General features: G+C 41.9%; 2 protein-coding genes across 8 annotated transcripts in view; one reads left to right on the plus strand and one right to left on the minus strand.

Annotated features, from left to right (window-relative positions):
• MYH15 (myosin heavy chain 15) overlaps window positions 1-9,103 on the plus strand; it is a 69,582-nt gene extending 60,479 nt beyond the window's left edge. Inside the window, exons 40-47 of the mRNA XM_040583103.1 lie at window positions 1,157-1,349; window positions 2,044-2,247; window positions 2,957-3,082; window positions 4,540-4,710; window positions 5,222-5,326; window positions 6,387-6,482; window positions 6,999-7,136; window positions 8,978-9,103. Coding sequence (XP_040439037.1) covers window positions 1,157-1,349; window positions 2,044-2,247; window positions 2,957-3,082; window positions 4,540-4,710; window positions 5,222-5,326; window positions 6,387-6,482; window positions 6,999-7,136; window positions 8,978-8,995 — 1,051 coding nt within the window. The 3' untranslated portion in view covers window positions 8,996-9,103. The remainder of the gene's footprint in view (window positions 1-1,156; window positions 1,350-2,043; window positions 2,248-2,956; window positions 3,083-4,539; window positions 4,711-5,221; window positions 5,327-6,386; window positions 6,483-6,998; window positions 7,137-8,977) is intronic.
• HHLA2 (HERV-H LTR-associating 2) lies at window positions 8,306-21,230 on the minus strand. Of its 7 annotated transcripts, none has more exons than XM_040583108.1 (7): window positions 20,877-21,227; window positions 18,067-18,163; window positions 16,603-16,923; window positions 15,861-16,121; window positions 13,753-14,043; window positions 11,499-11,584; window positions 8,306-9,997 (listed from the first exon to the last, which is right to left on the minus strand). In XM_040583108.1, exons 2-7 carry the CDS (start codon window positions 18,128-18,130, stop codon window positions 9,992-9,994), a joined length of 1,029 nt encoding a protein of 342 aa, XP_040439042.1. In that variant the 5' UTR covers window positions 18,131-18,163; window positions 20,877-21,227; the 3' UTR covers window positions 8,306-9,991. The 7 variants fall into 7 exon arrangements, with proteins under 7 accessions (XP_040439042.1, XP_040439045.1, XP_040439041.1 ...); XM_040583111.1 differs by having other exon boundaries at window positions 8,306-9,947; window positions 13,906-14,043; window positions 20,877-21,226; XM_040583107.1 differs by having other exon boundaries at window positions 8,306-9,947; window positions 20,877-21,225.
• Between the last annotated feature and the right edge of the window lie 2,840 nt (window positions 21,231-24,070).

A 24,070-nucleotide genomic window follows, 5' to 3' on the forward strand; every position in this document is an offset into this window, starting at 1 on the left:
GGGAGGCTAAAGGGTAAGGAAGGGGAAGTCCAAGGCCCACCCTTGGGTAGATAGAAGAATAAACATGTTAATTGTTTCAAAACCCTGAATGTTTTGGCCCTTTCAGACGCTACCTTCTAATGCCCTGCCGATGCCTGGATTGCAGAGATCTCTGGGCAAGCTGTGCTCATCAGTGCTTTCTGCCTTGGCTTCGTTAGTGTGTGTTGCTGCCGAGCCGTTCAGTGGCCAGGCTGTGGTGCTCCCTGCCCGTCTGGGGCACAGTTCAGTACCTGCTGAAGCAATAAGGCCCTCAAGGTTTTCCTTGTTGACTCGGTGATTTCCCAGAACTCTGACACTCTCAGCAAAACCTGGCCAGCAGTGAGATAAATGTTTCCCTGTATGAGTCATGTGCTGTGCTTTGAGTCACCTCCTAGTTGTAAAAGAACAAAACTTTCATTACAGGACTTGACGGCTGTAGAGTCAAGGAAATTAAGCACATATCTGTATCTGTGTGCTGTCCTTAAATGGACATAAAGCTGCCTTTCACAGAGGGACCAGCCTGGTCTCATCTGACTTTAGATGTCTGTAACACAGATTTCTATCCCCGAATTACTGCCCTTATAATTAGCATAAGAAATGTTTCTCAACATTCACTTTGATACGATAACTTGTAGCTTACACATGCCATTTACTATAAAGAGCACCTAGAGTAATTAATGAGCTTAGATTGTAGCTGCCTACCTTCAGCTTTATTAATCCCCTCCACTAATGCCTTTATAAAAAGGAAGAGATGTAAAACATCCCTGTAAACAATTCCGTAAACATCTTGGTAAGTGACTGCTAGGCTTGACATGCTTCTTGTTAGGTTTGAGCCTGTCCTTGCTTGAGTTTACAAGAGATCTGGGAGAACTCCTTCCTTTGATACTGCCAAAGGGAACTTGGGAGAAGGACGCTACAAGTGCTTACAGATCATGGAGCAGGAGGTAGCTGAAGGTGTGAAGCACAGCAGCCAGCTAGATGACAGTGAGACACTAGAATCCTGTGCTGTGTATGTCATTCAGAAATACACTATTTCTGGAAATGAGACACTTCCCAAATGTGAAGTGCTGTTGCATATGGTTCTACATTCCTGTGCCGAGGGGGAAATTACTCCATTTGCCCTTCATGTCCTTCTCAGGAGAAACCAGCAACGTGCCATAGATTCACTGCAGTCCACCCTCGATTCTGAAGCCCGGAGCAGAAATGAGGCCATCCGGCTCAAGAAGAAGATGGAAGGGGACCTCAACGAGATGGAAATCCAGCTCAGCCACGCTAACAGGCACGCTGCAGAAGCAACAAAGTCAGCACGTGTCTTGCAGACACAGATAAAGGTACTTTGAGAACTGCCAGTCCCAAGCACCCAAGGGTAGGTGCGGGCCAGGTTTCATTAGCACAGAGCAAAACAGCGGTGGGGATGGTAATTAAGAGAGAAGCTGCTCCCGAGGATGTGCAGGGAAAGCCCTTAGCGAGCATGTCTGGCATAAGAGGATACTGAAATATGGATTTCTTCCAAGATTTGCATACAAGCTGGATGAGATCCAGGCATAAACCCCTTGCTGGCTACAGCCTTGCGCGGGGGCACAAAGCAGGAGGAACCAAAGATCTGTGATTTCGTGCTGAGCTTGCAAGTCCTGTAAAAGCGGAGAGCAAGTCAGCTAGCTGGAGTGCAGGGAGCGTGTGTATATTCACCATTGTTGTCTGCTTCAACACCTGTAATAGCTTAAAAAAGGAGAAAAAAAAAGTGCTTTGCTAAGACACCTCTTCAGCCATCACCTCTCCCACACCTCGGGCAGAACCATGAGCTCTGGCAGTTTTAAACACAGCATTTTTCCCCCATTGCATGACACACCACAGAAGCTATTCAGCTTGCAGTGTGGTGGAAGGCTTTCTCCAATAAAGAAGCACTGAGATTCTTGAGGTGGGCCCCATGCAATGCCTGCAGTCCAGGGTCCTCTGATGTAAGCGTTGAAATGGCTTGAAATGGACCTGCACTGGTAAAAACCCCAACCCCCTGTTTTGTTACAGGAGCTTCAGGTGCAGCTGGATGACTCTGGACACGTGAATGAAGACCTGAAGGAGCAGCTGGCCGTCTCCGACAGGAGAAACAACCTTCTCCAGTCAGAGCTGGATGAGCTGAGGGCTTTGCTGGACCAAACCGAGCGGGCGAGGAAGCTGGCAGAGCATGAACTGCTGGAGGCCACTGAACGTGTGAACCTGCTCCACACCCAGGTTGGCTTTTCCCGTGCCCTCTCCCTCACCGGGCTGAACTGAGCCTTGTCTGTAAGCACAGACACTGCTTGGCCATGGCTGCTGTTAGCCACATACACCTTGCCCTCCTTCAGGTGACAAAATGAGGGAAAGGGACTTGAGTCACTCCCTCGATACACCACCTCACTCCCTTCAGGTTAACTGGAACTGGTGGTTCAGCCAACTGCTTTAAACGCTTTCCCGAAAAAACGGTGATGGAAGATAACAAGAGTAAATTCCTCCACGCTATAAAACCAGTTTCCTGCTGTAGATAAGCGGTGCCTGGGATGGGGAGGTGTTTCTGTGGAGAAGCGATGCAGGGGCTGGGCCTGTGCGTGGGGCTTGCTTTAGTCACCTCATTGACGAACTCATCATGGATCAGTCTTTTTCTGATGCATTATTCATTCTTCCATTTCAGCTTATTGCTTACTATTTTAAATTACCATTCAAAACCTGAATATTTACACCTTTGAGAGTATTTTTAATATTTCCTCAGTCTGAAACCACTTACGCTAGTCAAGGCCAGCCCTTACCACGTCCCTGGGTCTCCCTTCCCAAATACTGCTCTGTGTAATCCAGGAGCTGCACAAATCAGTAAGCCTTGGACTGTTGTGGTATTTAGAGGAGTCACGTCTCTAATTATCACTTTTCCTCCTTTTCCGCTGTTCCTTTGGGGAAAACTTAATAAAAGAACACAAGCCTGATCAATCAAAAGAAGAAGCTGGAGGGTGACATTTCCCAGATGCAGAATGAAGTGGAGGAATCAATCCAGGAGTGCCGGAATGCAGAGGAAAAAGCCAAGAAAGCAATCACAGATGTAAGTAGGCTGGTTCCTTGCTCACTTCTTTTCAGTACCGCAACGTCTCAAGACAGCCAAGAAAGTATTTCCCAGGTGACCATTTCTGTGCTTGTTACAAAGCTCACACAGCCAAAGCACTCCACAGTTATCTGGAGGTAACTGATGAAAGAAACTACAAAATAAAACCGGCTCTAGAGGTAAAAAGCAAGGAAAGACTTTTTCCTGATTTTTAGGTTTTGTTGTTCTGTTGGGGTATTTTGCCCCAAGACTGCAGTTTCCACTGACCTTCAAAGTCTCAGGTCACATCACCCTTGAATCAGGTAAATCATTCACCTGGATAGGCTAAACCAGTTCAGACTGAACTAGCACTAACTGGTCTCCCAGTGCACAGAGAGTCTGATGTGAGAAACGCAGTTACTGAATCCCAAACAAGGTACTCCAGAACCAGGTGTCTCTTGGAAAAACATGAGGCCTAAGACCCCAGGAGGGGAGACAGAGTGCATCCCCCTCTAAGGAAGACATAATTTGGGCAAGTATCGTTTCATTTCCCACAGACCTGGAGAAATCCATATCTTGACTTATATATATATATATATATCTCTATATATATATATATATCAGTTCAGCTGATGTACCACATCATACCGATAGATACAATGAAAGCTAGAACTGGAGGTTTCTGTGAGTTCTGTGTGTCTGGAGAGCCTGGACAAAGCCAGTCCTGTACCATGGTCTTTACTGCTTCGCAGCTGACAGCACTATTGCTGCTGCCAGAGAGGAGAATGCTGATTGTCCTTGATTCCGCTCCAGCCTGGATTGCAGTGCCTGCTGTCTTCCGATGACTGCTCAGTGATGGGTACAAAAATCTGTAAATGGCTCTTGGTGGCAGGCACAAGCATTAAAAGGATGAGCTAATTGGCACCCTTGTTACCTGTCTTACAGAACGGCCAGGGACTATGTAAGATGTTGAGGTTGAGCTTTCCATCCCAGCACAGGCTGCAGAAACCGCTCTGCTGTTCCACCGCTCAGGCAGCCCTCGTCTGCGGCTGTGCAGGGAAATTGGTGTGCCAGCTGTTTTAAGCTACCACCTTTCTAGAGCTCCAAACACCAAGATTAGATTTCAGATGAGTTCTACACAAAATGTTTGTAGTAAGTGGCACGGGCTTACTTGAAGGCATTATAAATCAGGAAATTATATAGCACAGATACTAAAAAAAAAAAAAAAATAAGGAGAGGAGAGGGGGAAATCTTAAATCACAGGTTAGAACAGAGAGGGGGGAAAAAGGCCTCCAAGGTATTCTGTCCTTGGGTTTTCTCTGTCCAGGCAAGATTTGCACACACAAGATACTCTCTGGAGCTTTGGGTACAGTGAATGATCCAAATAGGGGGTAATCCGAGATCGATCTTCTGCCACTTCTTCTGAGACATAATCTAAGAGCATAAGAGAGCTGCTGTAAAACATGGCTGTTTTTCAGGCAGCGATGATGGCGGAGGAGCTTAAAAAGGAGCAGGATACTAGTGCTCACTTAGAGAGAATGAAGAAGAACATGGAGCAAACCATTAAAGACCTCCAGAAGCGACTGGATGAAGCAGAACAAATAGCCCTGAAAGGTGGCAAGAAACAGATCCAGAAACTGGAGTCCAGGGTAAGTTTGGGATCCAACTTCGGACCAATGTCTCCTGCTTACAGAACAGGGACCAGGCAGATACCCTCGGGCTGCCTGATAAGCTCATAGAGGCCAGTAAGGGATACCAGGAACACTTTCCCCTCTTTCACAAAATGCAGGGGAGCAGTTCCTGGAGGCATGCTTCCTCTTCATCATCCAGCTACAATGAGCTGTTGTAGCACAGGAAATGACCAAGCCCTTGATAAAAAAAAAAAAAAAAAGAACCACGGCATCTAAGCCCAGCAAAAACCTTTCCAATGTTTGCTTCAGTTAAACATTTTTGGTCTTCGTATACATCTACACCTGTTTCTGCTGGTGCAATTTAAACACATTATGAAAAAGCAGAATGGAAAGTGATATTTTGATCTGTTCCTGAAATTTGACTCCACGGAGGTGCTGAGAAAATTAGCATTTCTTGAACTGTGAACTGAATTATCTGCTGCTTTATATATATGTAGCATAATGGCAAGGGGTCTTCCTTTTTTTGCAGGTTCGTGAGCTGGAGAATGAACTTGAGACTGAACTCCGTCGCAATTCAGATGCCCAAAAAGGAGCCCGTAAATTTGAGAGGCGGATAAAAGAGCTGACTTACCAGGTATGCTGAGGCCTGCAGTAACCGGCAGGTCACTGGAAAGAAATGTGTTCTCCCAGTGTCCTAAGTTACCTCAGCGTTTCAGTGAAGGATGAAAGATGGCATTACCCGGAGCTTTCCAACTGTAGAAAGCTTTAGAGACATGAGGAACATCTCCCTAGGGCTACCACCGTCTTGCCTGATTCATGGTGACTGATGTTTGAAAGCCTCTGTTGCTGGGAGTTGGACAGTTTTAGCACAGTATTAATATGGAGCAGGCTTAGATGACTACTCACACTGCAGGTGAAGAAAGAGCCCAGCTGTCTCTTAGCTGTGCTGGTTGCTAAAAAGAGCCAGAAGGATCCAGCTGACTCCAACGCATCACTCAGTGGAGGGCTGGCCGGTCCCAGGGCTCTGACACCCATTGCTGAGCAGCAAGGTCCAGGCTCCAGCCCCCGCAGGTTTGCTAGCAGCAGCTGCTTTTAGCCTTTCAGAAAAGGTCTTGAGCACAGAACACTGATCCTTTTGTTTTCAACAGCATTCTTAAGCAGCTAATCCCATCCATCTGCTTTAGGAGATTATTTAGCCTCCTACCTGCTGTTTTACTTTGTCTTTTGGATGCAGAGGCTGAAGGTTGTTTCCTTAGAATACAGTGTGTGGGCAGAATTAGCTGGTCCTTCTGCTTGTGGAGTGTGACAACTTAAACCTGGCTCCTTTTACCAAAAATGCCTCCAAACCAGACTTTAAAATATGCAAATTACATATTTTTAGGTCTGCCCATGCATGTTTCACTAAATAATGACAAGAATGCGCCTCACCCCTACATGAGGAACTCTGTATGTTTCTGTACACCCCTGAAAGTGTGTGCATATATATATATATATATGTGTGTTTATAGGTATCTATATTTACATACATATAAATGGGGAGGGTAGTCTCTTTTAATTCTCAACTTCCAGGCTTTCAATCAACCTATAGAAATTTTACTCATCTATACATGGGACGATCACAATATGGCTCGTTTTTAGTTTGAACTATTAGGTCTTTTTGCACTATCAACCCAATTAATGTTGTTCTGATGCAGTCGGAGGAAGATAAGAAGAACCTGGCCAGGATGCAGGATCTGATTGACAAACTACAATTAAAAGTGAAGAGCTACAAGCACCAAGCAGAGGAAGCTGTAAGTAATTACTTGAGCCTTTTTACCTTTGAGAAACGTATTGTTCTAAACCCACAATCTTTAATCCATAGAAGCTTTTAGTACAAATACACCTCTTGGGCATATTAATATTTGTATTTATATACATATAAACCCTGTATGTATAAGTTTATCAATAATATATATAAAATATGGAGCATATGTGTCGATTATGTTGATTATACAGAGAAGGTATTCAGTTTTATCTCAAGACTGCAGTATAATTTGCAAGGGAATGGGGGAAAGGGAAGGAACAGGAAAGACTTTTTTCCTCCTAGTCCCTCTGAAGGCATGTCGAGAGCCTCCCAGTTCGCTTAACATGGAGAGTGCCACTGGAAAGATCAACCCTATAAAACAACGATCTCAGCTCTCCAGGAGACAAGTGGTTCCCCTACCGCAGTTACCTAGTCACACTGCGCACTTGCCATCCCCCTTGAAAGGGAAGGCTTTGCTTCACATGGACAGCAGGAAATCAGCTGCACTGTTTTCTCTCACCAGGAAGCTCAAGCCAATCTGTACCTTTCGAAGTACAGAAAACAGCAACATGATCTGGATGATGCTGAAGAAAGGGCTGAAATAGCTGAATCTCAAGTTAATAAGCTGAGGAGCAAGTCAAGAGATATTGGCATGAAAAAGGTACGGTTATACCGCATGGGGTAAATGTGACTGTTCAATACCCAGCAGTGGATGCTCTGTATGCAGGAAGGTCTGTTACATCTCTTAAAGTAGCATGGACAAGAACCAATTCTTGTTTACTACATTTTTTATTTTCAGTCTATCCTATATTTTAACATTAAGGTAAGCCTTTAGGACAGCAGTGTGATGCTTAGGCAGAATGGATTCTCTGTCTTCTTGATGTTGTCACTTAACCTCTGTGCTCAGCAGCCAGAATTTTCCAGAACTGGTGATTTTGGGCGTTTCTTTGTAAGGGGTAATAAAAACCTCTGCCTTTTTCTCCCTCTGATGGTGTAGATTTCTGTGTATGTAATACAGCCTGAGGTCACTGCACTAGCAGATCAGCAGGTATTTTAACGTTGCTCTTTCAATGAACTTGTATTGATTTGAAGAGCTGGATGAAAAGAAAATATTAAGTGACTAATCAGTGCTGGGAATTTGTTAGTAATTAGAAATTTATTTGTAGTGGTTTGCACTTGAGCAGAATGGTAGTAGAATAATGTTGATGAAACTAAAAGGTACCCAAGAACTTGGTCTGCAACTGAAAGCAAACCTTTGGTTTTATCTCTGCTTGCCTTGTGGTAACCAGGGCAAGTAAAACTGGGGTTGTTACCTGTAGGAATGACAGAAAGAGGAGCTGGTTGTAGTGTTATCTATTCCATTTGCAAGCGAAACATAAACTGCCATGCTTAACATCATATAAGTTCTATGGGAGTGGTAGCTCCTGAGGGAAGAAAGAGGGGAAAAAAATCTTTCTGTATAATTTTGGTGGTTTTCTCAAAATTGATCCCAATACCTACCTCCCTTCTGTATCCACCATTCTGTGGGAGGAAACACTCCAGATTCTGCTTTTGTACTGGTCTAATAAGGTCACCTTTGACTAATATAAATGGCTATAGCTCCACCATCTAGAGCAGAGCTACATTAAAATTGCATGAAGATCTGGTCTCTCACACATTTGCATATGACAGAAGCAGCACTGTAACTGAAGCTCAAAAGAAGTTTTGCAGCTTCTAGGACTAAAAAATTTCACATATGTTTCTTTCAATTACTCCAGTCCTACAAAAAGAACGCAAACTCATATAAGTTCATAAAGCTAGGGCATCACAGAGTCACTGAAACAGGTAAACCATGAGAGTAATTTATTTTTAAAAATACCATTGAGTGCTGTTTATTCCCTGTACCTTATTAGTACCTCCTTCTGCCTCAAATATGCAAGTCATAGAAAAGTGGATGGCTGTTTTTATTAGTCAGATACTAGTTTGCCAGTACCAGTTCCAGCTCTGGCTTACAGCAGCATATTGCACTGTCAAAAGACGAGCTCAATGGTACCTGCAGAAGCGTCGTCTCTGCAAAAAGGGACTTGTGACGGTAATGGCAGTAGCTGCCAGGAAATGTGTTCAGGCAGTAAGTGCTGTCCCAAAAGTCATGACACGTGTCCTTTGGGGAGAGAAAGGCCCTGGAGAAACTACTTTAATTGTGTGTCCTTAGAAATACCTTGTCTATTGCTACTAGTGCCCATGTTCCTGGAAACTGGGAAATGTGTGTGATTCAGAAGTCACCACCATCTATAGAAACAGGGTTGTATAGAAGTCTTCTGCTATCAAAGGGGGATACAGTTTAGCATGAGGACAAGAAGCCTTGTATTGTTAGCTGAAGTAAGAATTCAGATACAAACTGGTAATACCACAGAGCAGAAGCATCAGTGAAGAGAGGCTTTTCTCATTTACTTGTGAACTTACTCTAAAACCTCCTCAGTGTTTCCATTTTTAACAGTTTATGCTATCTCAATTGCATTTCAGGTTCATGAAGAGGAATAAGTACAGTCCAAGCTGACAGATATGAGAAGATGCTTGATATAATCAGGCAGAACTGAAAGCAGATGTAGAAAAAAATAAGCACTTACAGAAATAAACATCAAGTGAAAATCCAAAGAACCTGTATAGTGTATTCCATTCATTTCTTAGTGTTTCTACTTTGCCAAGCCTGAGGGATCAATAAAAGATTACATCTTGCCAACAGCCCACTTCATTATGTTGGAACAAATCCTAATTGGCAGATCTCTGACAAAATCAAAACCAAGGGCAAATCCTGTCATGCCTCACAGCCTTATGTATTTTATGTGCAGACTGCTAAAGCAGCACAGATTAAACTGCAGGGGGACAGCCCTTCAAGCTGGGATAACCCACCTTCCATCTGTCCTGCTAGTCAGAGTCTGTATGAGTTTTGTAGGAGAGCAGAAAAACTTTTTCACACGAACAGTCAGTTCAGAAGCTTCCACTACTGCCAGCCAGAGGACTTCTGCTCGCCAGCTGCAGGAGAGACATAGGAGATGCTGTGGAGGGACACATCCCATCAGGACTGCCTGTGGCTCAGAAATAGGGTGCTCTCTCAGATCTTTTCCACTTTTAAACAAGGAAGTTGTCTTTGCTTGAAATTAAAATACTAAATTAAGTGCAAAACAGCAAGCCCTTTCTTTCCATCATACTGAAAAAAACCCAACACCCTCTTCTTCTGTGGAAGCTTTTTCATTGTCCATTTAGGATACTCAAGTTCCTCAAATACAAGTGTCAATTGACTTTTTTTTTTTTTTTCCTTTTTTGTCAGTTCAGTTGCTTGTTACTGTTGCTCATGTGGCTCTTAGTGTGACTCAATAGGGAAGGTGAGGGAACTCTTTGCTGCCTTCAGCAGCAATCTCAGTAGCATCCATGTGTGCAGAGAAGGATTTTCTTCCAGGGTGTCAAGATACACGATTCATCTTCTTCTGCGTTTCTGGTCAAAACAAAAACATTTGTAAGAACTCTTGAGGCGTAAAATTAATCCTGTAGTGGGAACCGAACAAGACACACCTATAAAGGTAAGCCTGTATTTTATGTTTTAACATTAGCTAAGTAAAATAAACATCCACATAAGAGTACAGGAACATTCTTGTTTCTCCCATCTCATCCTCCATCAATGCAACCAGACCAGAGTTAACCTGTAAACTCTTCCACTTCCTCTGATTACGATATGTAAAGGTCTTAACTGGTCCCAGGATAAATGAATCTTGCTTAAATTCTTTACATTAAACAGCTGCATCTCAAAAGTATGTTATCATCTCTAAAGCATGTTAGCATTAAAATGACCTAATAAGAAGCATGTAAGTGAATGCCTAAGTGAGAGAAAAATAGAAGAAGACTGATACCAAATCATTTCAGAGTTGTCTTTCTGGTGTGTTCTTGTTGAAACTCATGGTAACCATCATAAAACATCTCCTGCAGCTTACCAAATTCAGGCTGTGACAAAATCTTAAGGCCCAGGGAGTTTGAAGGTATACCTCTCCATGGATAGGGCTGTACTGTCAGACACAGAAAGATGTACCCTAAGGACTAAGAGCTAAAGTTTTTTTAAGGATACTCACCACAAACAGAGAGGAAGGACACAGAATACACTAAGTAAGACAAAGCCTGCCCATTATAAATCATAGAATCATTTGGGTTGGGAGGGATGTTAAAAACCATCTCGTTCACACCCCTGCCACAGGCAGGGACACCTTCCACTAGACCAGGCTGGCCTTGAAGACTTCCAGGGATGGGGCATTCACAGCTGCTCTGGGCAAATGGTTCCAGAGCCTCACCACCCTCACAGTAAAGCACTTCTTCCTAATATCGAAACGAAACCTATCCTCTTTCAGCTTAAAACCATTAACCCCTTGTCCTATCGCTATATGAATGCATGAGAATAAAATGCATCCACTTGAAGATGCTGTACTCCAGTAAACAGAAGAGTAGAGAAATGAGACCAGGGATCATACACTTACAACAGTCTCCTAAACAAAGCAATCAGTATAATTTTTCACTGAAAAACTGAAGTTTTGGTGAGCTTTGACATTGGATATAATTGAATTGGGCTCTAAGGTATATGAATTGTTTGAAGGACTTCATGTTTTGGTTTGGGGCTCTTTTGCTCTTACACACAAGTAAGAGAAAATTAACCACTTTGATTGTTTTTAAAGCAAGTTATCAGAAAGTGTTTTGGAGGGTTACCAACTTCTTCATCTTTTTATAAAGCACAGGAGAGCATCTGGTCAATGAAAGGGAACGTTAACATTGTTACAACCAAAATACTTACTGTTGCATAGATGTACCAAAGAGGACCTTCTAGGCACAAAAAAATAGCAAGAATGAGGACAATTTATTTATGCTGAAGTTTTCCTACATTTTCAATCTTTTTTTGTATGTTTTAAGCCATGAAAATCAAATCTATGTTTTGGTCAAACATTCAAGGTCTGGATTTAAGCTTACTAATACCTTTAAAAATAAATCCCCTAACGACTGTACATACCTTGCACCAGATGCAGAAACAGACTCCTGCCACCAGCACCACTGCAGGGATCACTCCTAGCGCAACTATCCTGTTACCTGAATTTCCTTTAAAAATACAAATTCCAAAATGTTTAACAGGAATGCTTTATATTATAAATTAACATTCACCGTTGTTCAATAAGTAGATCAAAGCTGCACTTTGTCTCTTGTTTATAATCTAAAAGCTATGATTTAGGAAGAATGTCTCAGTTCCTTTTTAATGTTACTAATATTCATTGAACAATGTTCAAGTTACTTGACCCATAGCATAAGACTTCAAAGTGATACTTTAATGATTTAAGTGTGAATAGCTGAAAGCAGGTTATTTTACTTAAATGTGCTGATACAAAATTCCATGTGTGCTCATGTAGTATGATTTGACAGCTTCTTAATACAAGTCCCATTTAAAAACAATCAGCTGCCCAGTATGGTAAACACTGCCTCCAGGCACAGTGCTTGGTGCCATCAACAGTACTGCTGATTTCCAGTAGAACAACTCAGGAAGCATTTTCCAGCCTGGCCCACAGATTTCTTCATCTCTGTTGTGAGATCTTTGCAACTTTAATCTAAAACATCTTCCAACTTCATGATGCAACCGTGCAATCCAGGCAGGCACAAGCAGCAGCAGATCCTGAGGGGGTAGTAACAACAGATTCTACAAGAGATAAGGGCCTGTCTAGCAGAAACTTCTGCACAGCACCAAGCATCTCATTACTCCATCCAATTTCAACGCAAGAACACTCGGACCCAGAGGACCCACTCCTTTAAGTATGGTTCTTCTACTTCTCGCTTCCTTTCCACTGCTGCATCTCATCCAAAGAATCTGCAAAGTTCTACGCTCCTCTGGAAACTCTCTAGGGATCTCTGGCAAACAGTTTGAAAATGAGAACTGCCAAAACAGATTCAATCTAGTCATGGTTTAGTGGTGGACTTGACAAGCTTGGTTAACAGTTGGACTCCATGACCTTAAAGGTCTTTTCCAACCTAAATGATTCCATAGTTGCCTTTAGCTTGGCTCTGTCCCCACATGCAGACCTATGCTTACATCTTGTCAGTTCCTGTGGCAGAGCAGGATTTAAGCTGTAACCTTTCTTTACACAGGAGAAGGCCTCTGAAATGACTAAAAATTCATCTCACTTTTCCCCTTAAAAGTCTCCTTTTCAGTGACACTTGGAAATCTTTCTGATAGTTGAGCACTGCTGTGCTATAGACCACTATCCAACACACTGATCTAGCTCATTCCCTTATGCTCTACTGTCTCTGTTTATTTGCTTTCAGCCCATGCTGCCACAAAGATGCTAATCTCTCTAGTGTCTTCTCTGTTCTGTATAATGTATTTCTGGTCCACAAGGAGGAGAATTCTGGGAGTAGCACGGTAATTTAGTCGCTAAAGAGGGTATTTGTATCAGCTATGGTTAACTGTAAGACCTACCAGAGAGCAGCTAGAGAAAGGCATTTTGGAGAGGATGATCCAAATCATTATTGGACTGGACAGCTACACGTGACCATCTCCAGTAAATGTGCAGAGACTGACAGACTTGTGCATACAAGTCAGGAGCATCAGTTAAGTGTGTAACTCCTTGGAGGGGTTCAATGTTTTCTACCTCAGAAGCACAACATTAGGTTTACAGGATAAGGAAGATCATGCTGGAATTTGAGCTGCAAGGAAGTGCGTTTGTCTGACTGAACTGTAACTAAGACTCCACAGCTGGAAATTTACTACAGCTCATAAAAATGCAGGCATGGATATAAACATATGTATCCCCAGGTCTAAAAAAAGCCTGCTGTGTAGAATTAAAGCTTTGTAAATAACTGTGTGTTCTCCTCAACAAGGTTTCTTCTGCAGGCAAATTTATACCACATTTTTGGGCTTCCCTCCATCTCCCTGCTACCTTTAAAGACCATATTTGCTATCAGTGGAGCATTTAGGACATAATTCTGAGAGTTTCCCTTTGCGCTCAGCTCTGAGAGCAGCTGGTAGCCACCAATTTTGAGACCTTTGCCACAACAAGCTGCTGACTGAAAAAACGGAAACTGCAAGTCATTAAATAAATATATCTTAGGTAACATTTTTTTTCCCCTGGGTCAACAGTAATAAAATATCTCTTCTAGCCACAAGCACTAAGTACACAAGATTATTTTTCTCAATATTTTACAGGTTTCTGATTGAGCCTTTGGCTCTGTATTCCCCTCACTGGTCCCCATCCTCCAAAATGGAAAGAGTAGCAACTTACCAACTTCCAAAGTTCTTACAGTAAGTTTTATATAGTGAGGTGTTGAAATATTACACAAATATTCTCCACTGTCGTCTACAGTAAGATCATACAACACCAGTGAAAAGTTATTTTGGTTAATCTGGACTCGAGGCTGGTAAGAGTGAGATGTACCGTTGAAGGAGGCCAGGACTGAAATCACAGCATTTCTGTTTAATGTCCAGACAACACTGAAACCTTCAGTGTTTGCAATGTTATCGCTGTATTCACAAGGAATTGTAGCGCTGCTTCCTTCCACATGAGACAGTGGGTCTGAAACAGATAATTGAAGAATCCTCTGCAATTTTCTTGGAAAATCCTGTAAAGGTTATTTAGATATTTTCTGATTTTTTTTAAAAAAGCCTGATACTACTGTGGACAAATATAAAACCATATTTCACTATTTTGATATCACATTCAAACATCTAGAAGCACCTGAAGATTTTAAAAGCAAACCTATCTTACACTAAAAAACTAAAACCATCTAATTGGAATCAGTTATACTTATGAAAATCATTTTGTTTTCGTTTTCCTACTTTTCCTCTAATGGGAGGCTCATTAATAAAAGAGATTCAGCCTAGTCTAAATTACTGTGTAAAGTAGCATGAAATTCCACATGGTGGGAGCAGAGAGAAAATTCAACAAAGCAGATACCCTTTTGCTTTATATGTGCAGGTAAAACCGTTAAACATAATTTAATTAAAAGAATAAAAAGATTTAGGTAGAAATAACTTTCAGCTATGGTGGACTTAAGTACCTGTCTGTGTGGAACAATTACAATTAATGAATAGTTTTAAGAAAAAGGAAGGGGAAGGAAAGAGCAGGTAAGTGGAACTAATAGCTAATGCATAAAATACTAACATAAGACTAATTCATATCATAACATAACTATCAATCTGACAGCAGGGATTTGCAGCAAAGGAAGGAAAAACAGAGGAGGCTGCGGTGGCTGGCACTCGATGGAGAGGAAACTACCGCATTAGTTTGACACTGTATAACCATGCTTGGTTTCTGTGTGTGGGGCTGAAAACTTGAGGACAAAACAAAACCGTAGCCCACACTGCTATTAGAAAAGGAAAGCAGTATATTTTCAAAATATTCCATTGAGAGGACAGACAGATGCAGGGAAATTCAAACAGAAGTGCAATGAAACGTACCTTTTTCTCTTGTGGGTCGGAAGGATAAATTAACAAAATACACATTTATATTGCACTTGTTGCTTACTATGATGCTGTACTTGAAACCTTCCATATTGTAAGCTATTGTATGTAAATTAAAATCTGCACTCTTGTTCTGAAGCATATGCAGTGGATTAGAAACTGAGAGTGTACACTTTCAGGGGAAACGAGGGCAATGGAAGCAGCCATGCACATCTCGCAAGGGAATTGCTCTTGATCCAATTAAAAAAAGTGTTCCTAAGAAACAGGAAAGGCTGAAAAGTACCAGCTGTTTACTTGAACTGAATTTCCAGTGAAATTCAGGAAGAGGACAAAATGTAGAGTTGAAATTCCACAGCCTTATTTTCCCTTAACTAACAAAATGAGCTGCTGTTTCCTCCCATGCAAACAGTGCTTGCTGCTCCCCACCCCCACGTACCCCCAGCACTCCATGTGGGCACTTAAAGAGAAATGCAATGAAAGGATCAAACGGTACTGATAAAACTCTGGCAAAAGATGGCAAATGGACTGAGTAAGGAGCTTACACATCGAGATCAGCAGGCAAACTTTTACCTCCCTCATGTAACCCGCAGGTTCACCAAGGTTTCCATGTATTTTGTCCGAGTTCATTATTTTCTTGATACAGTGTGAAGTCTGATTATTAGGCATCTCTTGAAATGTGAAACCAATCTGGAAGGAATGTTTGCAGTAAAGCTAACTGACAGAATCGTGAGCTACCCTCTCTTATCTCGACTTCTTCGACATATTCTGCCTTGTTAAGTGTAACAGATGAGTTCCAAAGAGGAAGGTGCATCATTTTGCACCATCCCACATCCATGCTGCCCCACTGCAAAAACAGCATATTTAATTTGGCTCTGAAACCAGCTGTGACATTCAATAACAATGAAGGAAGAGACTTCCATTCCTCCCTACCTTGCATCTTCCATTCAGCAGCCCACTCTTCATTAGGGAGATGAATACGGCAGTAGTAAGGATCAGCTGTGTTTATAATGTTCTGGTCACTTCTAAGTGAATAGAGAACTCCATCCCTGGTTTCCTCCTGATCTGTTTCTTGGATGGATGTATTGCCTTGCACCCAAGATATATGTGGTGCTGGGTAAGTGTGAAAGGCATAGCACTTCAGCATCCTTCCTTTGTCTGTCTTCTGGTATTCCAGTGCATAATAAGAGGAAACTGTAGATTAAAATAAATAAATAAAATAAATAAATAAATTATCAACCCTACTACTTTCAAAATCCTTTTTAACTGGATGTGACTGGTCTTTTGAAATAACAATGGGGAGAATAAACATAATAGCAAAAAAATTAATCTGTGTTTGACTTCAGAAGAAGGCATGGCACTACTTACTGTCAATGCCAGGGTCTGTACTGTTCTGAGAAGCCACATAATGTTATAAAACTCAAGTACACTACCTAATTACCCCTTAGAAATCACAGTGCAGTAGGTTATGAGAACAAGTGCTGCACTGTAATTTTTCAGCTCATGTTACAACATTTCACCAGAGAAAATGAAATGCTTGCTAACACCATCCGGCTTAAAAGGTGCTCTATTGGGTTGGAGGATTTTGGTTCCATGTGAGGAATAACACAACAAAACCTGCTGGTGTAACCCCATTTCCAACAGTGTGATCAAAGCATTTTGACATCTTACTGACCTCTTACATGCAGCATGACTTCCACTTCTGTTTTAGTTTGCTGTGTTCCCACATAGCAATTATAAAGGCCCTCATCAGTCAAGGTCAGGTTACTAAGTTTCAAAGATGCGTTTCCACTAGGAATGTTCTCATGAAAAAGCTGTGTTCTGTGTCTGTAATCCAGGTCTTGTCTTTCCAGCTGGTCCTTCTGATAGTAGTAGCTGTGTACATTTTTGTCCCCTTTCTTCCAGTAAATTACTTTGTCATCCCCAGGTGGGAAAGGACAAGGGAGGATGCAATCCTTGGAAAATACCCCCATTACTGTTTCCTGTTCTGTGAAATCTAAATGCCATAAGTAGAAATTAATAAGTTATATCTAGTTTACAATCATATTTCTGCCCCTCCTTATCCCCAACAAAAAACGCTCTGGCAGGCAGCACTTTCCTACTGAGCATGCCAATGGCTCTCTCACAGCTTTTCTGTAGCATGAGGAAGGGTCTTCATTCAGTTTAATCAATATTATAACACAGAGCTCTGGTCTTTGAATTTAGAATCAGTTTAAGCAGACATCCTGAGTAAGCACCTACATATTCAAATCAGCACACCGCCACCTCAGCTTCAAATGTGTTTCTAAAAGCGCCTTCAACATCAAAATCTTTTGAGCTGCAGCTTGCTACTCTCTCAACTGTTCATAGTGCCACGTTGCAATAACCCATGTTACAAACAACCCTCACATAGTGCCAAGCAGTTGTACCATCACAGGAAAAAAGGATGTGATGGTGCAACTGACAGGAAGGACAGAACTTCTTGAAACAGCTTCACCACCACAGAGAGCGTCAGGGAGCTCCGTCCTAGCCCCCAGAGGTAATTAAGGTGTGGATTCCTCAAAATAAATTCACAAAAGTGGTAGCACTTGATTGCTGTTAACATTTAATTTAGGCCTTGCTGGCATAAAGAAAAATAAAATTAAATGAATCTTTTTAAAAACTGACTGCATTAATTTAACATTGTTGTACGGACCTTGTCGGCCAAGGTCAGGCAACCTATTAGGCCGGTAGAGGGTGTCCGGCTGCAACTGCCTTCTTGGAAATTTTAATGCCCTTTCCAGCTCATCCGGCAGGACAATCCAGATGACTTTTCCTCAGTCTCCTCAGTGCAAAGTCAACCAATGTACGTTGTCTTAAGTACGAACTGACAGCTACTGCCTGCTGAGCAGTCACACGACGCACCCCACCAGCCAAGCTGCGGAGCAGAAACACTGGCAGGGAACAGTTTTGGGGCTCGATGAGCTCGATGGCCACGGCCATCCATGCAGCCATCTTCCCCCACAGTCATCGATTGCTTTGGGAATGTTTTACATTACCCCAAATTGATTCTTTACCATTAATAAACGGCATTTGAATTAAATAATTCATGCTTATAAGAAAAAATGAGTAATAATTGTCATCTTTATTATTTTTCATAAACAATAAAGCTAAAACCTACCCCAAAGTGTAGTACCTATGTGAAATAAAGAGAGGAGAAGAGATGGTATTTTCTGTCCCTTCATGTCTCCTTTGGTTCATAGCAGACTCATGTCAAACTGACAACATAAGAAGAGGGAAGAAAACCTGTTTAAACGCAGGTAAAAGACATGCCCTAATTATATAATTTGCTTTGTACAGCTTATTAAGGAACCTAGGCCTTGGTATCAAGTTTTCTGTTTGCAAGTCTTGGCACAGACTTCTGGCCTTAAGGTCATTATGTAATACTATACCTTTCATAATGGTTGAGGCTCGCTCATTACCGTGTAGTCCCTTGCAGACTGATACTTGCTCTTTATTTTTAATGAAGTGTTAACCCTCAGTATTCTTATAGGGCTAGGGAACCTTAGACTTCATCATTCATGAACAGTATACCAAGGAAAAATGGTCAAGTGTAACTTCCAAAAGGGTGTAAGGTGTCCCTTGTCAAACCAGATTTTTCTACTTCCTAAAATACTTTTCTGATTACTGAACATTTGAATTTCTGAGATGAGAAACTTGCCTGCATTTGCAAATACTGCAGATATAAAGAACTTTTCAGCCTTTGATCTCCACCAGATCAAAAAGGCATTAGCTGAATTTCCAAAAATGCGTGTATGAAAGTCTAGGGTAGGAATGCAAAGGAGGAGGAGGTTCTCCCATCATATCTTCTTGTTTCTCAGTTAAATAACAAAGAACTGGGAAGTTCTCATGCACAACAAAGAAAGAATAATCTTATTGTAACTGATAGACCGCACTCTTCCTCCACCCAGACCTGCTTTTTAAAATACAGTGTACCGCAGCAGAGAAATTGCCTCATGAATAGCTTGAAAAGAGTTTCAAGAGCTTCCCCTAGTCCTTTTCTTCTCCCCAAGGAAGAGCTATAGGTACTATTCCAAACTTACAGAGGGCACAGGTTTAGCCAGGCTTGCTAGCCAGTTCTTTTAATACTAACAAATAATTTTGACTAGTGTGTGACTGTATTTGTGGTGGATGTGAATCTTACATCCCAAGGATTTTTGCATGTTATTTTGTAAAGCTAGTGTGATTATTTTATGTATGCTGACTTTTCTGTTAGGGAAAAAAAAAAAAACACAACAGAGGGGCACCAAAATATTAAATCTGAGACAGAAAAGATGCAAGTGTAAAACAAACACAATATATAATTTTGTTCCACATTAGCAGCAACTGCCAGTATCTACCTTCTTTTGTCCTTGCATTGGCAAGTGGTATACACCATGTTTTACTGGATTTTTTCCTCATTTGTCCATCACTTCCAAGTTGATTGATACAATATATTGTGCTTGATGTTAGAATTTCAGAAACTGCAATCAATGCTAAATTTCCCTTAGCGAGTGATCTGCCAGATTTAATAGTCATATTTAATTGGCAGTGATGCTCTGAGAGAACATTTTTCCATCTGTAATCTGCAGTGCCTCCAAGGGCTGCATCAAAGAGCAAAGCCTGGACAGTGCAGGCTGCCCCGCATCTTCTAGCTGTGCTCCATAACTCCGTACTGAAATACAGAGCTATAACTACTAACTGAAAGTGTTCATGTTCAGCACAAATCTCAGCTTTGGATCTTCCCATAGTGGTGCGTTCAGAAAAATGCTTGTTGGTCTGCAGAAAAACCTGAGAAGTGCAGGCTCTGGCAAGCCTTCAGTGGGTCTGGGGTCTTGCAGGCATAAAGCATATGAATGCTGACCGTTAGAGTCACACTGCAAAGTACTGAACAAACATGCTTTTCCTGCCCCTTACAGACCTAAATGGCACAACCAAGAAATCAGGCCCTAAGGCTTTGTAGTGAAATATCAATACAAAATTATTTATACAGACAGCATACAACTAGAATTAACATCACTGTAGCCACATCAGCTCCTGATGCTCTAGTTTTCATACAGAACCACCACAGGTTCAGTAGGGCAGCAGCTCAGCCAGGGTTTCTGAGAGCAAGGGAATGCACTAACATGCATCTTCCAAGACATATTGAACAGCTCAGATAGTGGGAGGGGCAATGCTGCACTGGCTTCGGCCACTATAGCGAATGAACATCAAAAGGCACATGCTTTCTTTTTCTTGTTACCCAGAGACCAAACCACCTGTCCTACATCCTATATTGTCTTTGAACCTTTGAACTCTGTTCAGTCTGAACCCTGATCAGAGTCCTCCCCTAGCATACAGGCAGTGGGATTGATCTCTGCTCGGTGGACTTTCCCCTCTGACCCACTTTGAGAACAGCCACACATACTGTAATATTTTCCTAACCCTGTCCAACAAAAGTTATTTATTCCTTAGTAAAAAGGATTCTGATTAATTCCTTTTCAAATTAACTTAAACAACAGCACATTTCAGGCATACACACACTTATGAGCACTGGAAATGCCCAAGGATTTCAAGTTTTATTAACAAGCAAACAAAAAACCCAAATGTATAAAGTTCTAAAAAAAACATGTTAACCAGATACTGCTAAAATCTCATACTAGCCATAACGATACTAGCTTTCCAGAACCTTACCACTAAATCTTCAAGAGGCATTTTCTGTAGCAGAAAACGAGTTAATTTTCTACCTCCCCACAATGAAACCCCCATGACTTAAATGCTAGCTCCATACTTCAGTCATTGAGAAATGCTTACAAAGGACAGAGGTTCCAACGTTCTAAACATCCAAAATTGTCTTAGGAAGGGGAAGAAAAATACAGTGTTTTACCATAACATACTCATATATTCCTTACCCACACACACACACTTGTAACACCATAGAGTTGTTATAAGAACGTTGAGGGGTTTTTTTACCTTTTCTGATTTCACAAGTAGCCAAAATATTCAGAGTCTTGTTGTTTCAGGTGTTTCTTGCAGGCAGGGTTTATACGTACATAAAAATAAAACTAATACAGAGCTCTCCCGAAGCCAGGGAACGTTGTCTCTTCGCTGACTCCTTTTACAGCCACACCTACCTACAACTGACACCAGAATACAGGTATTCAACAGGCAAGTTCACTCCTGTCCCACAAATGAAAGCAGCTGTTTCTGTAGTTTGAACATTTCTATACACATGAAGCTTTCACCTTTTACATTCACTTCTCCCTCTTTGGGCTTAAAAAGCTTTATCAACCATTTCTTTTACCTGGCTTTGTTGAACAAACTCTTCAATGATTAACTCCTGTAAGTTGTAACTGAGTAACAGAAGAAATCAGTTATCATCAGAAATGTGATTTCTACAGCAGTTGCAATACCGCTTGGGGTTCACTCAGGCATTACAAGAGCACAAGTGCCCCAGCTACAATAAAGACTCACCACTCTCTTCCTAAGGCAAAGCATAGGAATCTGATGCAGGGAGCAAGATAAATTCTGTACAGGCACAAGACAAAAAGAACATAAGCTACAAATTATCACAACACTCTTCCCAGAAAGCTGGTAATCTGAAACAAGAACATTAGGTACCTTGGGCTGTCCACAGGGTTAATTCTTTTCTACCAATATTTCACTAAGCGCTCCATTTTCTCTGGACAATTCAAGCCTTGTGTATGCTGTTTGGTTTCCAAAAGAAGAAACTGACAAAAGGACTCCAGTACTTTAGGGGAGAGGGCTTACAAAAAAACCCAAACAAAATGCAGGAAGCAGTGAAAGGAAGCAGTGCCTGTTCTCAAAGATCCCAGCTGGTGCTAGCAGCACACAGGTGAGGTGTGTCTCCTGCATTCATGGGAGAATCAGTTCTACCCACTCTCTACCCCACCACCCCAGCAACAGTTCCCCCTGGCAACTGCAGCTGATCTCTAGCTACAGCGTCTCTGCTCACAGGATTTACTTTTCCCTACACCCAGCTACAAACTACCACATGTCAGGCTGTTGGTAGGGTCAGTTGCTGCCTCCTCTCAGCCTGCACAGTGTAACGTGTTCACAGCTTAGCATTAAACCGTGTAAATGTTTAACTGCAGAACTGTTTAACACAGAAAGTCTCATGCTTACAACATCAAATGGCTAAAGGAACTGATATGGAGAAATAGTGTGAAATGGGGACGCTTAACACCGACTGTGATTGTATATGTCTGCTCAGGAATGTGGGTATGGTGACTGGTCATGGGTGCGGTGTCTGGTCACAGAGGAGACGCCTGCCCCTCTTCCTCTAACAAAGGGGAGACGGGGAGAGCCTGCCCTTCTTCCTCTGACAAAGGGGCTATTTAAAAAAGAATGAGAAAAGGATGAGAGACATTCAAATGCTATCTAGAGGGAGGGAGTGCTAAGTCTCCTTGCTGGAGAAGATCGGATGGTCACAAGAACATGAATCACCTACAAACCTGCAAGACCACCACATTCCAGGAAACGGACTGATAAGCTAATTAACATACAAAGCGGGGTTTAGGTAACAAATATGTATAGGCGCTAATTGAATATTCATTTGTTTCATTGTATAAATGTGGGATGGTTCGTCACTTCGGGTATGCACGCTTGTGGAGGAGCGATCCCCCGTGCATCTGCGCGCAATAAACATACCTACTTTATAACTTTCGAGTTATAGAGTCTAATTCCGCACGTCAGAACGTTTAATAAAATTGCATGTACTGTTGGAAGTTTGATTTTAGAAAAATTATTTATTAACAGGTGGTTCAAGTCAGAGGTGGTTTTGAATGCCCTGCTAAGCACTTCATTGAGCACCAGCAGGTTGTTTAAACAAAGAAAGCGCCACCACGAGATGAACCAGGTGGCTGAAAGTTCACCACAAGTAGCACCAACTAGGGAAAAAGGAATTTCCAGCAAGAGAAGATCATGACCACCACCTCCACCATCGCCTGCCCCCCCCTTCAAGGAGAAGTAAGAGATGGCACATGTAGACTAATTAACTTAAGCAGTGAGAGAATTGCTTAACAAACAGTAAACAAGTATTAAATAATGCGAGGCATACGTAACCTGTAAAAGCAATGAAGGCTGCTGTCAGTGTTTGCTGATATAAATAGTGTAAAGCTTTGATGGCCAGGGAGCTAGGCATTTGCGGATGACCACCTAGTGTTGCCTAAACTCCTGAACTATTGAACTCAAGATTTAGTCTATAACTACATATTAAACAAGTATGTGCACAAAGTTTAGGTCAAGCTGACCCACCCTCTGAAGTCATTAAAAATGATGAATAAAGGGATTTCTAATTAAGGAAGTCAGCCTTGGGGAAAAAGTAACAGATAATGAACACTGTTATCTAAATTACACAGAAAGAAGCCTCCAGGTAAGAAAGTCCTGGCTGCAAGAGGAGACAAGCTGGTAAGGTGTTGCAATCCACAGAAAATCAGTGGGAAGTAGGACAAAGGTAACTGTGGCAATGATAAGGAGAAATAGTGTGAAATGGGGACAATGGACATCGATGGTGATTGTATATGTCTGCCCAGGAATGTGGGTATGGTGACTGGTCATGGGTGCGGTGTCTGGTCACATAGGCACACAGCTCTGAGGAGACAACTACAGTTTTGAGGAGACGCCTGCCCTTCTTCCTCTAACAAAGGGGCTATTTAAAAAAGAATGAGAAAAGGATGAGAGATATTCCAATGCTATCTAGAGGGAGGGAGTGCTAAGTCTCCTTGCTGGAGAAGATGGGATGGTCACAAGGACATGAATCACCTACAAACCTGCAAGACCACCACATTCCAGGCAACGGACTGATAAGCTAATTAACATACGAAGCGGGGTTTAGGTAACGAATATGTATAGGTGTTAATTGAATATTCATTTCATTGTATAAATGTGGGATGGTTTGTCCCTTCGGGTATGCACGCTTGTGGAGGAGCGATCCCCCGTGCATCTGCGTGCAATAAACATACCTACTTTATAACTTTCGAGTTATAGAGTCTAATTCCGCACGTCAGCAATGGGAGATCTGTGACCTCCAACTCAAACAGCACCCCTGAAAGAGAGCAAAAATCCCACTTGGGGAGCATGCAGAGTTAGTGAAAAACTTCAGTTCTGCCTGAGGATGCATACTAATGTGCATTAGAAGCAAGAAA

This window comes from Falco naumanni, chromosome 2 (assembly GCF_017639655.2).
Source record: "Falco naumanni isolate bFalNau1 chromosome 2, bFalNau1.pat, whole genome shotgun sequence".
In the NCBI taxonomy this organism is placed as follows: Eukaryota; Metazoa; Chordata; class Aves; order Falconiformes; family Falconidae; genus Falco; species Falco naumanni.